The sequence below is a fragment of the Coptis chinensis genome, chromosome 4, assembly GCF_015680905.1.
Source record: "Coptis chinensis isolate HL-2020 chromosome 4, ASM1568090v1, whole genome shotgun sequence".
NCBI classification, from domain to species: Eukaryota; Viridiplantae; Streptophyta; class Magnoliopsida; order Ranunculales; family Ranunculaceae; genus Coptis; species Coptis chinensis.
In genome coordinates, this window is record NC_141459.1 from 9,550,732 (window position 1) to 9,567,455 (window position 16,724).

General features: G+C 36.9%; 2 protein-coding genes across 4 annotated transcripts; both read left to right on the forward strand.

Moving 5' to 3' along the window:
* The first annotated feature begins 1,055 nt into the window (after nt 1-1,055).
* Nucleotides 1,056-6,792, forward strand: LOC147501738 (GATA transcription factor 24-like). Its single transcript, XM_086606744.1, has 7 exons — nt 1,056-1,508; nt 1,593-1,676; nt 1,756-1,889; nt 3,915-4,037; nt 4,407-4,512; nt 6,059-6,148; nt 6,296-6,792. The coding sequence occupies exons 1-7, from the start codon at nt 1,239-1,241 to the stop codon at nt 6,413-6,415; spliced, it is 927 nt and encodes a 308-aa protein (XP_086462870.1). The 5' UTR covers nt 1,056-1,238; the 3' UTR covers nt 6,416-6,792.
* Nucleotides 6,793-7,908: 1,116 nt separating this feature from the next.
* Nucleotides 7,909-10,978, forward strand: LOC147501739 (uncharacterized). 3 transcript variants are annotated; one of them, XM_086603826.1, is made up of 5 exons: nt 7,909-8,422; nt 8,530-8,646; nt 8,917-9,042; nt 10,015-10,167; nt 10,524-10,978. In XM_086603826.1, exons 3-5 carry the CDS (start codon nt 8,926-8,928, stop codon nt 10,539-10,541), a joined length of 288 nt encoding a protein of 95 aa, XP_086459952.1. In that variant the 5' UTR covers nt 7,909-8,422; nt 8,530-8,646; nt 8,917-8,925; the 3' UTR covers nt 10,542-10,978. The 3 variants fall into 3 exon arrangements, with proteins under 3 accessions (XP_086459952.1, XP_086459950.1, XP_086459951.1); XM_086603824.1 differs by lacking the exon at nt 10,524-10,978 and adding an exon at nt 10,258-10,468; XM_086603825.1 differs by lacking the exons at nt 7,909-8,422; nt 8,530-8,646; nt 10,524-10,978 and adding an exon at nt 10,258-10,468 and having other exon boundaries at nt 8,828-9,042.
* The last annotated feature ends 5,746 nt before the right edge of the window (nt 10,979-16,724 follow it).

Below are 16,724 nucleotides of genomic sequence, written 5' to 3' on the forward strand. Positions count from 1 at the left end.
TATGGGTGATTTCGGATCGGATCGGATCGGATTAACCTCTTTCGGAATTCTTTCAAATTTCGGAATCTAATATGCTAGCCAAATCCGATCCAATTTTTTTTCGGATTCAAAATATATTTTCAATTTTGGAACTTTCGAAACTTTCGAAATAACTCGGAAATTTCAGAATACTTGGTAAATTTTCAAATATCTCTTTACTTTCAATTATTTTTGGAATATCATACGCCAATGTTCATTGTAGAGAGAGAAAACCATATCCACAACACCAATGTACCAACAGCAATACACACTTGTTTACTGAGAAAACCCATTTTTCATTCAAACAAGTGATCCAAAAAAAAATGAGAAAAAGAGCTTGCAGCCACCAACATCAAGCATTGCATTCTGTTAAGGTCTGGGTATTTGTAATGTTTCAATCTTTTTTCGTGTGTGAAAATTGAAGCGTGAAATGTCTGCATGAATAATGGATTATGGTATTGGACTCTAAGTAGGTTTATATAACATTCTATCTATTATAATTTGGCTTTTGGATTGGTATGAAAGTTATTGTATGACTCAATGACATTTTTTTTCATATCATTGTTGTTATGGTAGATGGTGTAATGACAATGGAGTGGTCCAATTCAAATGGGGAAGTAGTGGTTAGGTTAGGTTTTTGTTTTGTTTTTGGAAGTAAAAAACTAAAAAATGAATGAACGGTTGAGATCCAATCAAGTGGATAGTGAGAGAAGTACATATTTTCGGAATAAATTGGCAATAATATCAGAAATCGGATCGGTTTTTAAAGTTATATCCGAATCCGATCCAATTTTTTTTCGAAATTTTCGGAAATCGGCCCATGAAAACTACACCCAGAACCAAACCAATTTTGGGTCGGATTTAGGAAAAATTGGAAATTCGGCAAAAAGAGATGCCATGTTGACTGCTGTCGGACGCGGGCATCCGTGGTTGTGTCCCTCTGAGTGGTGCGTCCGTTATTCTTGTCAACCCGGGTCACATCTGGTAATTTCCCCACAATGCAAGTTCTATTACAAAATTACCCCCACATTCCCATTGTCCTCAATAGAGCTGAATTTGGTAAAAAGAAATAAAACCCCCAAAATTGACAAAATCCAAAAAACTTTTTTTTTTCTCCATCCACTCTTTTTGAGCTCACTTAATAAATTCACACCCCCCAAAAATCAAAACTTTAATAAAATTAGGGTTTAAAACTTAATAAATTAGGTAATGCTAAAAAAATGCCCAAATCAGCACCTCTAAATCACCACAATCATCAAAGTCAGCAGACACAATTTTATGGAAACAGTTCAATAATGAATGAAAGTGGCAGTGGTGGTGGTGGTGGTGGTGGTATGGAAATAATGGAAAGTGATGATATTCCATCTGATTCTGCTTATTTTACTTTTCCTAATAATCACTCAGATCAACAACTTGGGGAAAGTCCAGATCAGCTTAGTATTTCTTTCCAAGGGGAAGTTTTTGTCTATGACTCTGTCCCCCCTGAAAAGGTCTGTTCTTTTTTCTACAATTTATGTTTCTGCAATTTAAGGTCTGTTCCATCTGATATATTGTTTTTTATTTGGTAATTTTAGGTGCAGGCAGTTTTGCTATTGTTGGGAGGTTATGGTATACCATCTGGAGTGCCTAGTGTTACAGTTGCTTCTAAAAAGAGAAGGGTATGTGTATGTGTCTTTTTTTGTACTTTTGTGGTTTGTTTTTGTGTTTACTGGTTTTGTATGTTTTTTTCTTTTTTAGGGTTCTGTTGAGACAGCAGGTGGAGTGAATACTCCAAATAGAGCTGCTTCTTTGTTGAGATTTAGGGAAAAGAGGAAAGAATTGAACTATGATAAGAAAATTCGGTATAATGTTCGTAAAGAAGTTGCGCTCAGGTTTGTTTGTGGACTTTTTTTTTTTAAGTTACTTATGCAGTTGAGGAAAATTAAAGTTGTAGTTAAATGGATTGCTGGGGATGAAATTTACTTATATGCTAGTAACTGGATCTGTTGCTACATTGATATTTCACCTAGCTCGAGCTGTGGCTTTGGTGGAAATCTTTTTATAAAATTAGAAGTAAGAATTGCTAAATAGAACAAAGAAAAGTAGCGTTCTACATGGCATTTTCTTAGGAGGTGTTAACTTCATTTCGCCCTTATTGTTGGTCATAATTTGTGAAGTTATTGTTATTAATGAGTTTCTAACTGAGATTAGTGCATATTAAAGTATATAATTTATGTCATTCCAAGTAATACATATGTCAATGGACCTTCCCATTGGCGCCCTTTAGGACTAAATGAAGTTAAAACTTTTCTGTTTGGTTAAGTGTTTATAGATTTCAACCGAAATGATCATGCCAAGACCTTTCCAAAGCATACATTCTAGTGCAAACTGACTTTATTTGGATATGGCGTTCTTGAATATTGAATGAGTAAAATGATATATCTTAAAACAACATTTAAACTTACACAAATTAGCAATGTTTCTCTTTGGAAAGCCTTTCAAGTGTTTTTCAAGAAAAAGAAAAAGAAAAATGGATATCCACAACTATGGCATCTTGTGATTGTTTGAAGTAAAAGGAAGTAAGAGTTTTTTCGTTACCAAGATTTCCATTTCACTTGGTTTTGTACTTGCTTCCCTGCAATTGAATAGTACAATGAATTTCAGTCATACATAAAAATTATTGTTTCTACGCCAAGTTTATGAAAAAGTGATTCGTGTATGTATAGTTGTGGTCTATGTTACATGGATGCGCCATATTTAAACAAACAGAAAAAGAAATCAGTGTCGGATCGTATCCACGTGTCCGTGTTGAACACAGATTGTATGTGGTATACATCAGTTTTTATATTTTGCCGTGTCAGACACTTCGTATCCATGTCAATGTAACTTAGCTTGTGGTATATAGAGTCTTAGATGGTAAAAGCAAAACAACAATCTCTTTCCCTGGAGCTTGTTTTTACTGCCTTTGAATTTCCATATATACCACGATAAATAAATTATGTCTCCATGGCCTTAGATTTTGAGATTTACGTTGAGTGGGAGATTTATTTTACATTCACATGCTCTGTAGTTATCCTCCCCCTCCATGCCATTGTGCTGGATGATCAAATTTATTGCCATATAGGCATATATGAGCTCAATATACCCTTGAACTATAATTAGTTTCAATCTAGAATCACAGCGTTTATATAGGGTCCCAAGGAGAAACGGAAATCTTTTATAGTAAATAATCATTGGGTTGGGTTATTATGAGACACGAAATATGGCGGACTAATGACCCACATCTATGTGCCATGCAATAGTTAGGGGCTGATTTTGATGGACAGCTTGTCCAGTGTTTTCTCTCTCTCTCTCTCTCCCTAAATACAGAAGTTATTGTGAATGTCATAACTTTTCACACTAAATTCTGAAATATGAATGTGGAAAAGGTATTTTCATTTTTGTACTATTATTTAAATTCCCAATGGACTTTGTAAACCTGCTGTTGTATGGATGGCGTATTTCTTAACTATTTGTCCTCTTGCATTATCTGCAACTGCTCGAGGAGACTCTTTTAGTTTGCTTTGCTAATGAATCGTGTAACCATAAATATGTAGACGAGTTAAAAGGAACCTACGAAGACCTTTTGTACGTTAAAACTCTTGTCAGTGAGCAATCTGTAAAACAAGATTATATTTGATATAAAAAATTAATACTTTTTAATAAGGAAATTTGGTTAAACGTAGAGTTCATTTTTTCTTATGTTATAGTTTTGACGTGCTACGGTTTGAAATCTTGATTTTTTTAATGTTGGGGTATAGAATTCTTATAATTTTGTGTCATGTTTTTCCGTTTTTTTTTTGGTCTTCTCCGCTAATATTTCTTCAGCTGTAATGTGATATATTCATGATATGTATATACATCTTGGTCTTTTTCAGGATGCAGCGAAGAAAAGGCCAGTTTATGTCATCTAAGGTAAGACCTGAAGGAATGCCACCGGCTTCATCAAGCTGGAGTGCTGAAGGGAATCCTGGGCGAGATGCATCCCTCCCAGAAATTATGTAAGTCGATTCTTAAGTCTCTTCTTGGAGTGGAACAACATGTCCTCTTCTTCTCTGTATGTTGTTTTTGGGACATCATAGTCCACACTCCATTGCCTTTCGAGAGTAGAGCCACAAGAGTAGAAGTGCTTGCGGGGGTACGGACATTATAACTACGAATTGCAGTAGTTTAGATCTTCTTAGTATACAATGAAGGTGGGGAAGCCTGTTTCCCATTTACTTACTTGGAAGGGAAGTTAGCTGAAGCATATAAGACATGGGGGGAGGCATCTTCCTTTAGTCAAGCAACCCAAGCTGGCGTGTGCTCTTTCTCTATCTCTCTCTCCCTCTCTCTCAGTGAGTTTTACATGTTAATTGCTTCTTGTGTAGATGCACACATTGTGGTACCAGTTCAAAGTTCACCCCTATGATGCGTCGCGGACCTGGTGGACCGAGGACTCTGTGCAATGCATGCGGGCTGACTTGGGCAAACAAGGTTGATAATTTGCAACCAATTTCTTCCTATATTTCCCTGTTATGCTATTGTTCATTTTGTGTGTATTTGTACATAGAGACTATAGTGCCATTTCCATTTCAAATTTGGTGAAGTTATTTCAACGTGGTACGATGTTTATATATAATTGGCAGGCTCTAATACAAGTTAGATGGGACAGAATGTCATTATGTGTTTAAGTGTATAACCATGCATTTTATAGCGAGTCTGAAAAAAGAAGGAAAAGGAAAAAATCAATATCATTCTATATTTTCCACGATTTAGAATATGCTTAATATTTTGTGATGATCTAGTTTTAAAAGGGCTTTGTGTTTTAGTTTTCTACATTTTCTGATAGTTAACCACACGCTGTATACTTTCAGAATAAGTCATTTCTATTTTCAGAACTGCAACCGGATAAGTTAAGTTTTTCAATTAGAAAATTTTATCAACTTTTGTAAGGATAGCTCATGATATTCCCAACTCCCAAGCACTAGTAGATGAGGTTGGGCACTGTTTGTACATAGTCCTGGTCAAACAGTTGGAAGTGCGCTTACTACGAAGGAAGTATGTGTCTTTAATCCTTATGAACACAAGTGGCAACACAAGGAGATAGGAATTATTTGCTGAATTAGGTAATACATGAAATATGTGTTGAAGTTATGCGAAGGGCAACATGATACTATTTTAATTTGGACAAAGCATTGAAGTAGCTGGTATTGAATCCTTCCCTTCTAGTAATATATAGCACTTCCCCATTAGAGAATCTAACTTGCGATTCTTAGAAGCTTTGGAGGTAGAGAGTCATTCAGATTCGCAAGTCTTGAGGGGTTGATGAATCCCTTTTTTTTTGAAATATTTAGAGGGTTAAGGAAGACCCACACTGGTTACATTGAAGGACCCTAGCCTGAAGGCTATATCCCGAAGGCTCTCGCCGATGCACCATTTTGAGTAGATCCAACCGCCTCTGCCTTGTCCATGAAGACTTGCTTTCGCTCCTTGGTCCACCTATTGTAGCAGCACCCTGTCTCCAGAAAATTCTTGGTTATGTTCGATTGGTACTTGCCTTAATGAGTTGTTGTAACAGTTTCTTTGTCTTATACTCTTATCTAATTCTCAGATGTCGTAGTCAACAGCTTGAATTCCCTTTTAAGTTGCTCAACATAATCTTACTCGAGTCAGAATAAAAAAGTGTTATCTAATAAGAATGATTTTGATTATGACTATTGTTTTATATTACCTGTGCAACAAAGTCCTGTACTGTAATATTTCCTAGCTGTTAATCTTTGTTGCAGTCCTGCTTATTGTGACATCATTTTTATCTGCATGTATAAGACCTCTATCTCTGTCTAGGTGTCAATTCCACTTTATTTTGATTTTTAAAACTTTCTAAAAGATCTTGTAGTAAGACGTTGTGCGGGGAGGGGGATTATTTCCTCTCCTTCAGCATTTAGATTCAGCCAAGGTTATTGTGCATCATTATAAAATTTTATATCTCATATGTTGTATTTCATCGTCCTTTGCCAATTCATAGTTTTGTGATCTGCAGGGAGAACTAAGACCTATTTCCAAGGTTACAACTGTGGGAGGCCAGAAAGCCGTACAGGTTAATTTCACAGTGCAGAGTGCAACCATACAGGTAACAATCTTTTGTTGAGTATGAATGGTACTTGAATTGTACTTTTTTGTTTTGTTTTATGTTTTTTCGTTCTGATTTCAGTATGCCAACGGCTTTTACTGATTTTTGTTGTTTTACTTTACTTTTTTCTTGTGTGGGCCCTCAAAGAATGAAGCTGATGATTCCGATATTGGAAAAGACAGCCAAGAAGGTGTTACTATTGCATCCTCCCATATTGATGATGATGATGATGATGATGAAGAAGATGAAGATGAAGCTGTAGTATAAAAGTGATAAGTATATTTAATAGGCTGGAGCTATTGGTCAGTTCTCTGCAGAGTTTGAACACGGGAGGTTTTTCATTTTCTTTTCGACTCTGTCCAACTAATTTAATGTACAGATTTCTAAAGACTTGAGAAAAGCATCATATTGCTTTCTCTTTCTCTCTATTGGTGACTACATGGCTGAGTATCCATCATCTATCTTGTTAAATTGGTTTTGTGAGCCCTAAAGCTATTGCTTGTAGGTTAAATTGTTTTAACCACTTAAATGTTGTTGGTATCCCAATAAGGTAAATGGGAAGTTTTAGGGATCAGCTGAGTGGCCCTGGCCCTCGGACCAATTTGGTGTAAGTTTCATCCTGTAATTCAGTTTGTTTGCCCATGTATGCTAGTCTATATACTTTAACTGTAACAATAACGAGTCTCAACTCTCAAGTCTCAGCAATAACCCGTGTTGGGACAGCATCACAGCATAAATTTCATCTATATAATTTCAAAATGAGAGAATGTCTGTGTGGTTACATGGTTTTGGTAAATAGCGTATCCTTTTCAACACGTACTGAACTCCTTATTGGTTATGCATGTGATAAAGATCATCTTGTTTGAATTTTGATCGTATAATACATCCAGTGATACCGATAAAGGTGGTGATCGACTAGCCATTTGCAGATCAGATGCTAGCCCGTGACCATCACTCTAGTTTTAGTTTTTAAAAACAAAAAAGTTGTCGAATGAAACAAGGAAAAAAACCAGTTATTGAGACGAAAATGTGAAAATTGATTGCCCGAAATGAGTCGAAGAGATATTTTCATGACATGCAAAAACTTACATGAAAAGTAACTATGCACACCTTGTACCTTTGGAACATCTAAATCCATACCATCAGGATGCATCTGAATGATCTGATAGTTTCTCCCATACAACTGAAAAGTGAAAACGATAGAGAATAATAACTTTTCGACTGCCTTTCGCATCTCGAAAGTACAAGTGACACTTTCAAGGGGCAAATCCGCAAATAATATTTTCGGGTCTTCAAGAGTTTCAAAGCTGCAATTTCGCTCTATCAAGGATTTCGAGTGATTTTTTTTTTTTGGTAAGCCTGTTTTAAATGAGATCAGTAACTCTTTAATGCTGCGGGTTCAAGTCCCAGACTTGGTATCATCACCGAATTTGCTAGTCGGCACCTGCAGGATTTCGAGTGATAGCTACATTGAATAAAAAAAAATGCGTATTCAAATTGAGGTTCATGAATATGAGGATGACGATGACGAATATGAAAATGCGAAGAGTTTCAGCGTAAACACTAGTAGTCGTAGTAGTAATAGTAAGAGTGTTAGTTGCTTTGGCGTCAAGTAAAAATGAACTTACTGTGTCATTTCAAGGTCAAGTCTATGTCTTCAATGCTGTCACTAATAAGAAGGTCATTTTTATCCTACTTCACTTTCAATTTTTAATTAATTATTATTTTTTATTTTTTGTAATGAATTGAGTTCTAGTCAGTGTTTGTATCAGGACGAATCAAATCTTACGGTGGGCTCGTTATGTAACTACTGCATTGCATCCCTGGATATGTGCAATTTTTTTTTGTGCGTGTCAAACTGTTCTGTCTGTGGAACTTCTTATTGATCTCAATTTTCTGATTCGAGTGGTTTAATTCTATTCATTGGGAATTGTATAAGTATGCCTGTTTGTCAAATATTTCAGTTAAGCTGCTTTTGGGTGGGCAAGATATACCTATGGCTGTTCCTACTGCTGACTTACCTTTTCGAATGGACGGGGTATTTATGGGACCGTGCATGTTGTCCCAAATTACGCCTCGTTATTTATTTTTTCGTTGAAGAATTTTATGTTTAATATTCTATGAAAATATGTTTAGAGTGTAACTGAGGCAGCTCGATGATGAAATCCTTCACGAAGAACAAGTACGTTCCTTGGTTAGGTTTGGTGAGAAACGAAAAGAACTATGTTGTGACAAGAAAATCCGGTACAATTGCGGCAAAGAGGTTCCCCAAAGGTGAGATGTCTACTCTAAATATTCTAAAACGTTGTTTGAATGGGTTTTCTACTCCACCATGTTTTAATTATCGGCTAGCTTACTATTTCATTTACTCTTGTAAGTAGGATGCACCACAAGAATGGACAGTTTGTAAGTTCAGCGGAGGAGATAACAGCTGCTTCCAATTTGGATTCACCACAGAGCTCTTTTCAATATAAAAGCTGGTCTTGTACAGAAAATGGGTAAGTTAAAGGGCACAAGTTTTATGATTTACTGCTTAATTTGGGCCCGATAACCACATTTTCCATGAACTTGCTTTACTGTCCACACGCTCCCTACGAATTTTAGTATGATTGTCTTTTTTCGTGTTGTTATTTTGGTCACACCTTGTACTGGCAATATATACTAGAAAGTTGGTTCCAGTCTTCCAGAGAATCAGAAGACTTGATTCCACTCCCTCCTCTTTATGAAAGATTTCTACAATTGACATGTTCTCTCTCCTTATCTTTCAGTGAGCACAAATGTCAATATTGTGGTATATTGGAATTGGTGAAAATTCTACTCCTGCAATGCGTCGCGGGGCAGTTGGACGGCCAAGGTTTCTGTGTAATGCATGTGGATTGAAGTGGGCAAACAAGGTGAAAAGTTTTATTTTGTAAAATCGTATTACTTTATTGCACACAGTCACCCACACACCATAGGGCCTGATATGACACAAATCTGTACCGAGTTCTCAACTAGAGGTGACTCTTTGGCAAGACTATATTTTAAGGTCATTTGATGATGACTTGCAGTTTGTATGAGGTTACTTCTTTTCATTCATCTGCACATCGGAGGCTTCTTAAAGAAAATACAAGTTAGAGAGAATCTCATTGTGCGGAAAAGCACGTAAAGTAAAGGGAACTAATGAACTATTACGGCTTTTGAATACTTCCCTATAATCAGAGGGTTGTTCACATTTAAATGCTCTTAAGGTTCCTATAGTCCTAACGAGTCTGCCTCTCAACTCCTTGATTTTAGAGGTGAAACTTTCCATGCAAGGTTACAACTAGTAGAATCATTCGGGTGGGGAGGCTGATTTAAAAACAGTATTATGCTCTGTTTTGTTTGCGCTAGGCTGACGTGGTAGCTTAACTCATGTATTTTCACTTCTTACTAACTTAATAAGAGTGGATCTTACTAATGTTTATTTGTACATTTTTCTTATGGGGGGATAAATGGCTACTGAAGGATTAGGGTAGTGTTTTTTGTGCATTCTGCTGGAATATTATCACTCTTCCCCCATGCAATAGCTTCTTTCCTGCGAATTGAAGATACTTGTACTGATACGGTATAGGTGTTTCAAGCTTTAACTTGCAAAAGGACGTGTTGTAAACGGCTATGGGGAACTGAGCATGATTGTATTTCAGTTACCCGTACATGCAACACTTTCTAGTGCCTTGTGTATTTTGTTATTTCATTTGTAATCTTGATATCTTCTCAATTTCGGTCTTTTCCTTGTTGCAGTACTGCAACGAATTGCTGTATGAGTGAGACAACTTGTGACATTTGCAGCTGTTTTACTGTGTTTCTAACTTTTCATTGCTTCTAAAAGTTGTTTATACTTGCAGAGTGATCAAGAGTCTCCCCTGGTAGCACCCAACTTGTGGGGTGATTTAAGAGCTCTCTCATCATCCACTTTTTGGGACCTCCAGGGAACTTCCAATTATCCTGCTCATGTTTTAACTGCAGATATCGGTATTCCATCCAATCTTATTGAGCAGGTAAGTGATCTCTAAGGTCGTCTTACTAACAATTTGCTCAGTTTATCACTTCCTATACACTCACTTATTAGATTCATATAAACTTTACAGACTGTTGTTAATGAATCTTATTTTGGGAGCAATTGACTGGGATTGCTATAACATCAAAAGAAACTGAACCAATTATACAATTTCGAACCAGTACGACACTGGAAGTTCCTATAGGCAGTAGCTTTTTGTCTTGTATATTTTCATTTAATTCATCTGTGAAGAAAATGCTAGAGATGGTCTATTTCAACCAATCATAATAAGAGATAAATTTTGAAGAAGATTTTGAGTTGGAAATCATTGATTAGCTTCCTACATTCTGGTTGCAGATATTATCCTCCTTGTAGGTTGCCTACTGCATGAATGAGAACGGAAGATATGGGGATCTAATTGTACTAATGGATACAAAAAATAGTGATGCTATAGAAGCTTGGATTCTGAGGACATGGTACAAAATTTGAATGTGAGCCGGAGCTACTTGCTTTTTATTGCTTAGATCCGGCCATAGTTGATGAGTCACTAACTCAGCCATGATTACATGGTTATAAGTAGGGGTGACTTCGGATCGGATCGGATTAACCTCCTTCGGAATTTTTCCAAATTTTTTTCGGAACTTAATATGCTAGCCAAATCCGATCCAATTTTTTTTCGGATTCAAAATATATTTCCAATTTCAGAACTTTCGGAAATTTCGGAATAACTCGGAAATTTCAGAATACTTGGTAAATTTTCAAAGATCTTTTTACTTTCAATTATTTTTAGAATATCATACGCCAATGTTCATTGTAGGGATTTGTAGGGAGAGAAAACCATGTCCACAACACCAATGTACCAACAACAATACGCACTTGTTTACTGAGAAAACCCATTTTCATTCAAACAAGTGATCCAAGAAAAAACGAGAAAAAGAACCTGCAACCACCAATAGCAAGCATTGCATTCTGTTGAGGTTTGGGTATTTGTAATGTTTCAATCTTTTTTCGTGTGTGGAAATTGAAGCGTGAAGTGTCTGCATAAATAATGGATTATGGTCTTGGACTCTAAGTAACTTTACATAATATTCTATCTATTGGAATTTGGCTTTTGGATTGGTCTGGAAGTCATTGTATGATTCAATGACATTTTTTTTCATATCATTGTTGTTATGACAAACGGTGTAATGACAGTAGAGTGGTCTAATTCAAGTGGGAAAGTAGTGGCTAGGTTATGTTTTTGTTTTGTTTTTGGAAGTAAAAAACTAGAAAATGAATGAACGGCCGAGATCTAATCAAGTGGATAGTGAGAGAAGTATATATTTTCGGAATAAATTGGCAATAATATCGAAAATTTCGGAATTTTCGGATCGGATCGGATTTTAGAATTATATCCAAATCCGATCCATTTTTTTTCGAATTTTCGAAATCGGAAAATCGGCCCATGAAAACTACACCCAGAGCCAGACCAATTTCGGGTCGGATTTCGGAAAAATCGGAAATTCGGCAAAAAGAGACACCCCTAGTTATAAGTCTCTAGGAGTGTAAAAAAAAACCGTTGACCCATCATCCGGTAGGGTACCCGGTCTTCACCCGCCACCCAAACCCGACCGACCGAAAATAAAATAGACCCCCCCACCCGCCACCATTTTTTTACGCAATGGGGGGCTATGGGTGTAGGTTCTATGCTCAAACCCGACCCGACAAGCCTCCCGACCCACACCGTGTCAAAAGCCGTTGACCCAACCCCGTTGACCCGCACAATTTCAAGACTCTAACTCTAATATTTTTGTATTCAGTTTATATATTTTTTTTTAACTTTTGTAGGAATTTAGGAAATCGATATGAACACAAACTTATGAGTTCAACATCGACTTCAAATATTCGAATTTGAACATTGAGCATATATAAAAAGTTCAAATTCAACTTTCGAATTTTAGAGAAAATAAATCATTCATCTTTATATTAATTTTGAATTCTTTTAGTTTATCTTTTATTGTTTTGTACCATAAATTCTCGCTTCCATCTTCATTTTATCATGTTATAGAAAATAATCAATTTACAAATGGTAAATCACGAGAAATAAGTTTCAAATTTACAGATATGGTTTTGGGTTCAAGTTCAATTTTTTTTTATTTTGTTTTATTTTTATTGATTGATTCCAATTTTTTCTATGTTGTGAATGAAAAATATATTACTCAGATAATTAGAAAGTTTTTTTTGGGTGAAATTGGGTTAAAATGATAATTTCCACCGACCGAATGACTCGGCCCAAAATGGCCCCAGAATTGACCCAACAGTAGGATGATGATGTACAAGATATGACACTTCAACCTGCCCCGCCCCGCCCCGTTGGAGACTACTGGATTTGTATCCCCTAGACCTACCTCGACCCAACCCATTACTATTTGACCCACGGTTGACCCGCCCCGTATTACACCCCTAGTTATAACCACCAATTAGCATCTAAAATCAGAATTAAGTTTGTAATTGAAGGAGATTCTATGAAACTATGCACTCTGATGTGCAACGAGTAAGATATGGAAAGCAACTTGCCAGTGGTGCTTTTTTTCCTCTCTTCTTTCTTAAAAGGAGTTGCAATTCAAGAACAAAACCATGCCACGTATTTGTACAAACATAATTGATTCGATAGTAAGAACACAAAACTGCCGAAGGAAAACAAAGAACGTACAAAAACAATTTATTCGATAGTGGTGCAGTAAACCAACGAATAAGAACATAAAACAAACAAAACAGTACAATTGTTTAGAATCATGAAAGGAACTATATCCTAGAATGGAACCTTCTCTAGACGGGCAACAAGTTCTTCAAGATTCAAATCATATCGTTCAGCTTTACGATTTCTTTCACATCTAATAAAATAGTAAGAAAATCGAAGCTTTAGGTAATTGACATAAGCAATAGGATCGTTAGATCTATTAGCTGGATGTAACTTCAAGGCTTAGGCTTGTGTATGATATGCTTTCCAGATTTCTTTTAGTGTCAACTTGGATCCTTCTCCTCCCGAAGGTAACTCCAACCTTTGATAATGCTCCTCCGTCGGCTGTGCAGATTCCGAAATTCGATAACTGTTCTCCATCTCAATCACCCGACCTACAGACCCCTAAAGCTTACCATGTACTTCAAAAATTTCTTTTGGAACTGATGTTTGTTTGATGGGGTTCCCAACTGCTACGATGATCTATATATGCTTGCTGAGGTCGGTGCTTCACCTTCCTAATTGAATTTTGAAGTGGAATTATAATTTGCTGCTACGATTATAATTTTGAAACGACTAGTTTGGAGGTTTTAAGAACGCTATTTTTTTCAGTTTATAAGGAACTTGTATGCATCATGTGACAATTGAGTTTCCTGCAAACAATTGTTGAAGCCTTGAAGGTAATAACAATAGCCATAGAGTTTGATTGGAGCCAGATAAGGGTTGAGACTGATTCAGTGGCAGCCGCAATGGCATGTTAGAGGTCAAGGTACATTGGAGGGATAGAAATGGTTGAAATCAGATCAAGCCCAAGGGCAGTTGGATCCATCTTACAAGTTACAAGTGCTTCAGCGTGGCACTGAATTTGGAGCGAATATTTGTGCAAAGACAAGGGACCCAAGGGAACTGGACAGTGGTTTTTTTTTTGTTCCCAGGACAGCGGTTGAAGTTGAACACAAGGCCACCATTATTACGCAACATTAAAAACAAAAACCCAGCCAACCCACTAAAGATTTAAGGAATTATGCAAAAAGACTGGCTCTCTATGGGCTGTGGACCTATGGTAAAGAGATCAATCTAATTCACTAGTCATTGACTCATTGTACTACAACTCTTGTTCTTTTTCCAAAAAAAAAAACACAAGCACGAAAACTGGGTCCACTATGGTGGCAAAGTCTTGGAGTATTGACCACACCGTATTGCAATGGGTCCTAGGACGCTATTGCTTTCAGCCATTGAGAATTTGAAGTCGAAGACTTCCCGTATTTAGCTTGAACAGTGGAAACGGGACACATGTATTTTCACACCAACTGAATTATTAGAAAACTTTGATGATGGCCATCAATCTAGTGGCACAGAAAAGAAGAGGGAATTCTTACCTTCTTTAGAACTATTTCCCACAATATAATAAAGACAAATTTGCTTAATCTTGTTGAATTGCACGTTAGTTTGTTCAATTTTATTTGAGTTTTGAAAAAAATTAGACAATTTGCAGTTTCCACCATTAATGGAGTGGGAGCAGAGAATGAGGGAGAAATAGGGGGGGGAGACGACTCATGTGATGATGAAATATCAGGTCATCTGTTCTCGAAATCGGGTTTAACCGATATTTCAGTTGATATTGCATGAGTTAGTTTGTTGAAATGTTGGATGGATGCCACCTCACAACAACTGCCACATAGGCAAATTAGAATTGGGGAAATTTTTAATTGATTAGATGAATGTCTAAATTGAAACTTGTACTATGTTTATTTGAATAAAAAAAAAATTCAATATCTGTTTTGGTCATTTTCTCAAAAAAAAAAAAAAAATACTTCATAGGCAATATGAAAAAACATGCAAGGGCCAATGATTGAAAATCAGGATGACCCAGTACACGTCTGGCCAATTGTGTCTTACACTCTTGCGTACTTGTGATCCGTTCACCCAATTATCATAAGATCCAAGGTACGGCGTTGGTAGAAACTGTTTTGAATGAATCTATTGAAGACATAACTCTGTAGAGACATGCATGCGCAGCGCTGGATATGATGCTAATCATTGATAAGAAATTGAGAAGTGCAACGTCTAGACAAGTGGTTTAGCAATGATGATGATAATTATAATAAACAAATAAATAAGTTGTTTTTTTCGATAAACAGTAAATAAGTTGTTGAATGCCAAATATTTGGAATTTCATAAATCGTTTAGGAAAATGTCACATATTCACGTTCACAGAATCACAGGTCGGGTATTATTGTATGTATAATACGTATCATCAAATAGTATTGGAATGTGGTATAATTTTCGCATTAAGAGCATCTTTAGGTGGTGGTAGCATACTCTTCAAATTTGAAGAATGCTACCACAGAATCTGATCAGCAAATATCGACCAACTCTAGGTGGTTGCAAATTCACAGTCGCAAAATTTATTGGAGACCCACCGACATTAGATGGCCAAGATCACCGCCGCTCGCCAAGATTACTAATGTCGCGCTATGTTTTTTATTTAATGTCGCGACGATTCGGACTTTTGTCATTTTACAAATTTTTTTTCAACTAAGTCACTTTAGTTAGTAGGAAAAAAATGAGTTCCGACGACGAATCCGTCTATAATAACCAAACACGATGGAGTGGTGGCGGTGAAAAAGAAAAAAGTGCATACGTTTGGGATAATCCCATTGGTGGATTTAGATGATGAACCAACCACTTCCAGAGTCAAATCAAGGAGTCGAGGTCGACGATCCATTGTCGCTTTCAATATCGCAAGTCGATTTTGAATTTCTCTGGATGCTATTGATTTCAGCCATCTTAGACCCGGTGTCTAAGAGGTTTCATGATAGGCATGTCTCAAGAGTTGTTCTTGAACAACGGTATGTATTTTAATTTCATAAATTAGTAGTAGTAGTAGTTAATTTTAGTAGTTCAATCACGATATTTTTATTTTTATTTTTTAATTTTAGTTTCATTTTTGCATTACATCGAGATGTGTTATGTATCGGGTTCGGTGCACTCCACGCGGCTTTAGGACGTGGTGGGATGATATTAAGAAAGTCGGTGCACTTGACCATGTTAGAGATGCAATTTTAGCGACTCCCTTTGCTCATCTAGTTGACATCCCTTACAATAAGACCGACATTGAGGGGAGTTATTAATGGTTTAGTTGAGAGATGGTGGGATAGTACACATACTTTTCACTTCCCTCGGGGAGAGTTGGGCTTCACTCCATTAGATTTTTGCATGATATCCGGTTTGAGTATAGGATTAGGTAATCCGTTGAGATGTAGTAATCAATTCCGAGTTGTGCCCAAATGATGACTTTCTTCCCTTGTCGACCGAGGAGTCATATGACGATCTTTGGTGTTAGGATTTCGGTATCAAGGTCGCATACATTACACCGTTGACTCACCGATTCGAGATTGCAGTTTTGATAGATTATTTGTCACTTGATTAGATGATGGTCAAACACATGTTGATGAGTATGTAAAGAGCTTTACGTATGTATTTGATGGGTGTCTTCTTTTTTCCTTCCCGCCATTCCACGATTAACTTGGGATATCTAGCTAACTTTGAGCACTTGCATGAGTTGGGGGTATTGATTTTGGTGGAGCCATATCGTCATTTGTTCGTTGTTTAGATAGGGCGCCCTCGACATACTTGGTGTTGTCGGTGAGTCCCCGGATGGGAGGGTTTGTCATTCTCTTAGAGGTATGGTTTTATGAGTATTTCCGTCGCAAATCCTATCCTCACAGAGTATACCGATGAGAGGCCTAGGCTCGGGGGCTTGGCACGGACCTTGTCGAGCGTCGACCCGGTGAGATCGGTCATAACATAACTTCGGGTCCAAACCCAAATCGAGC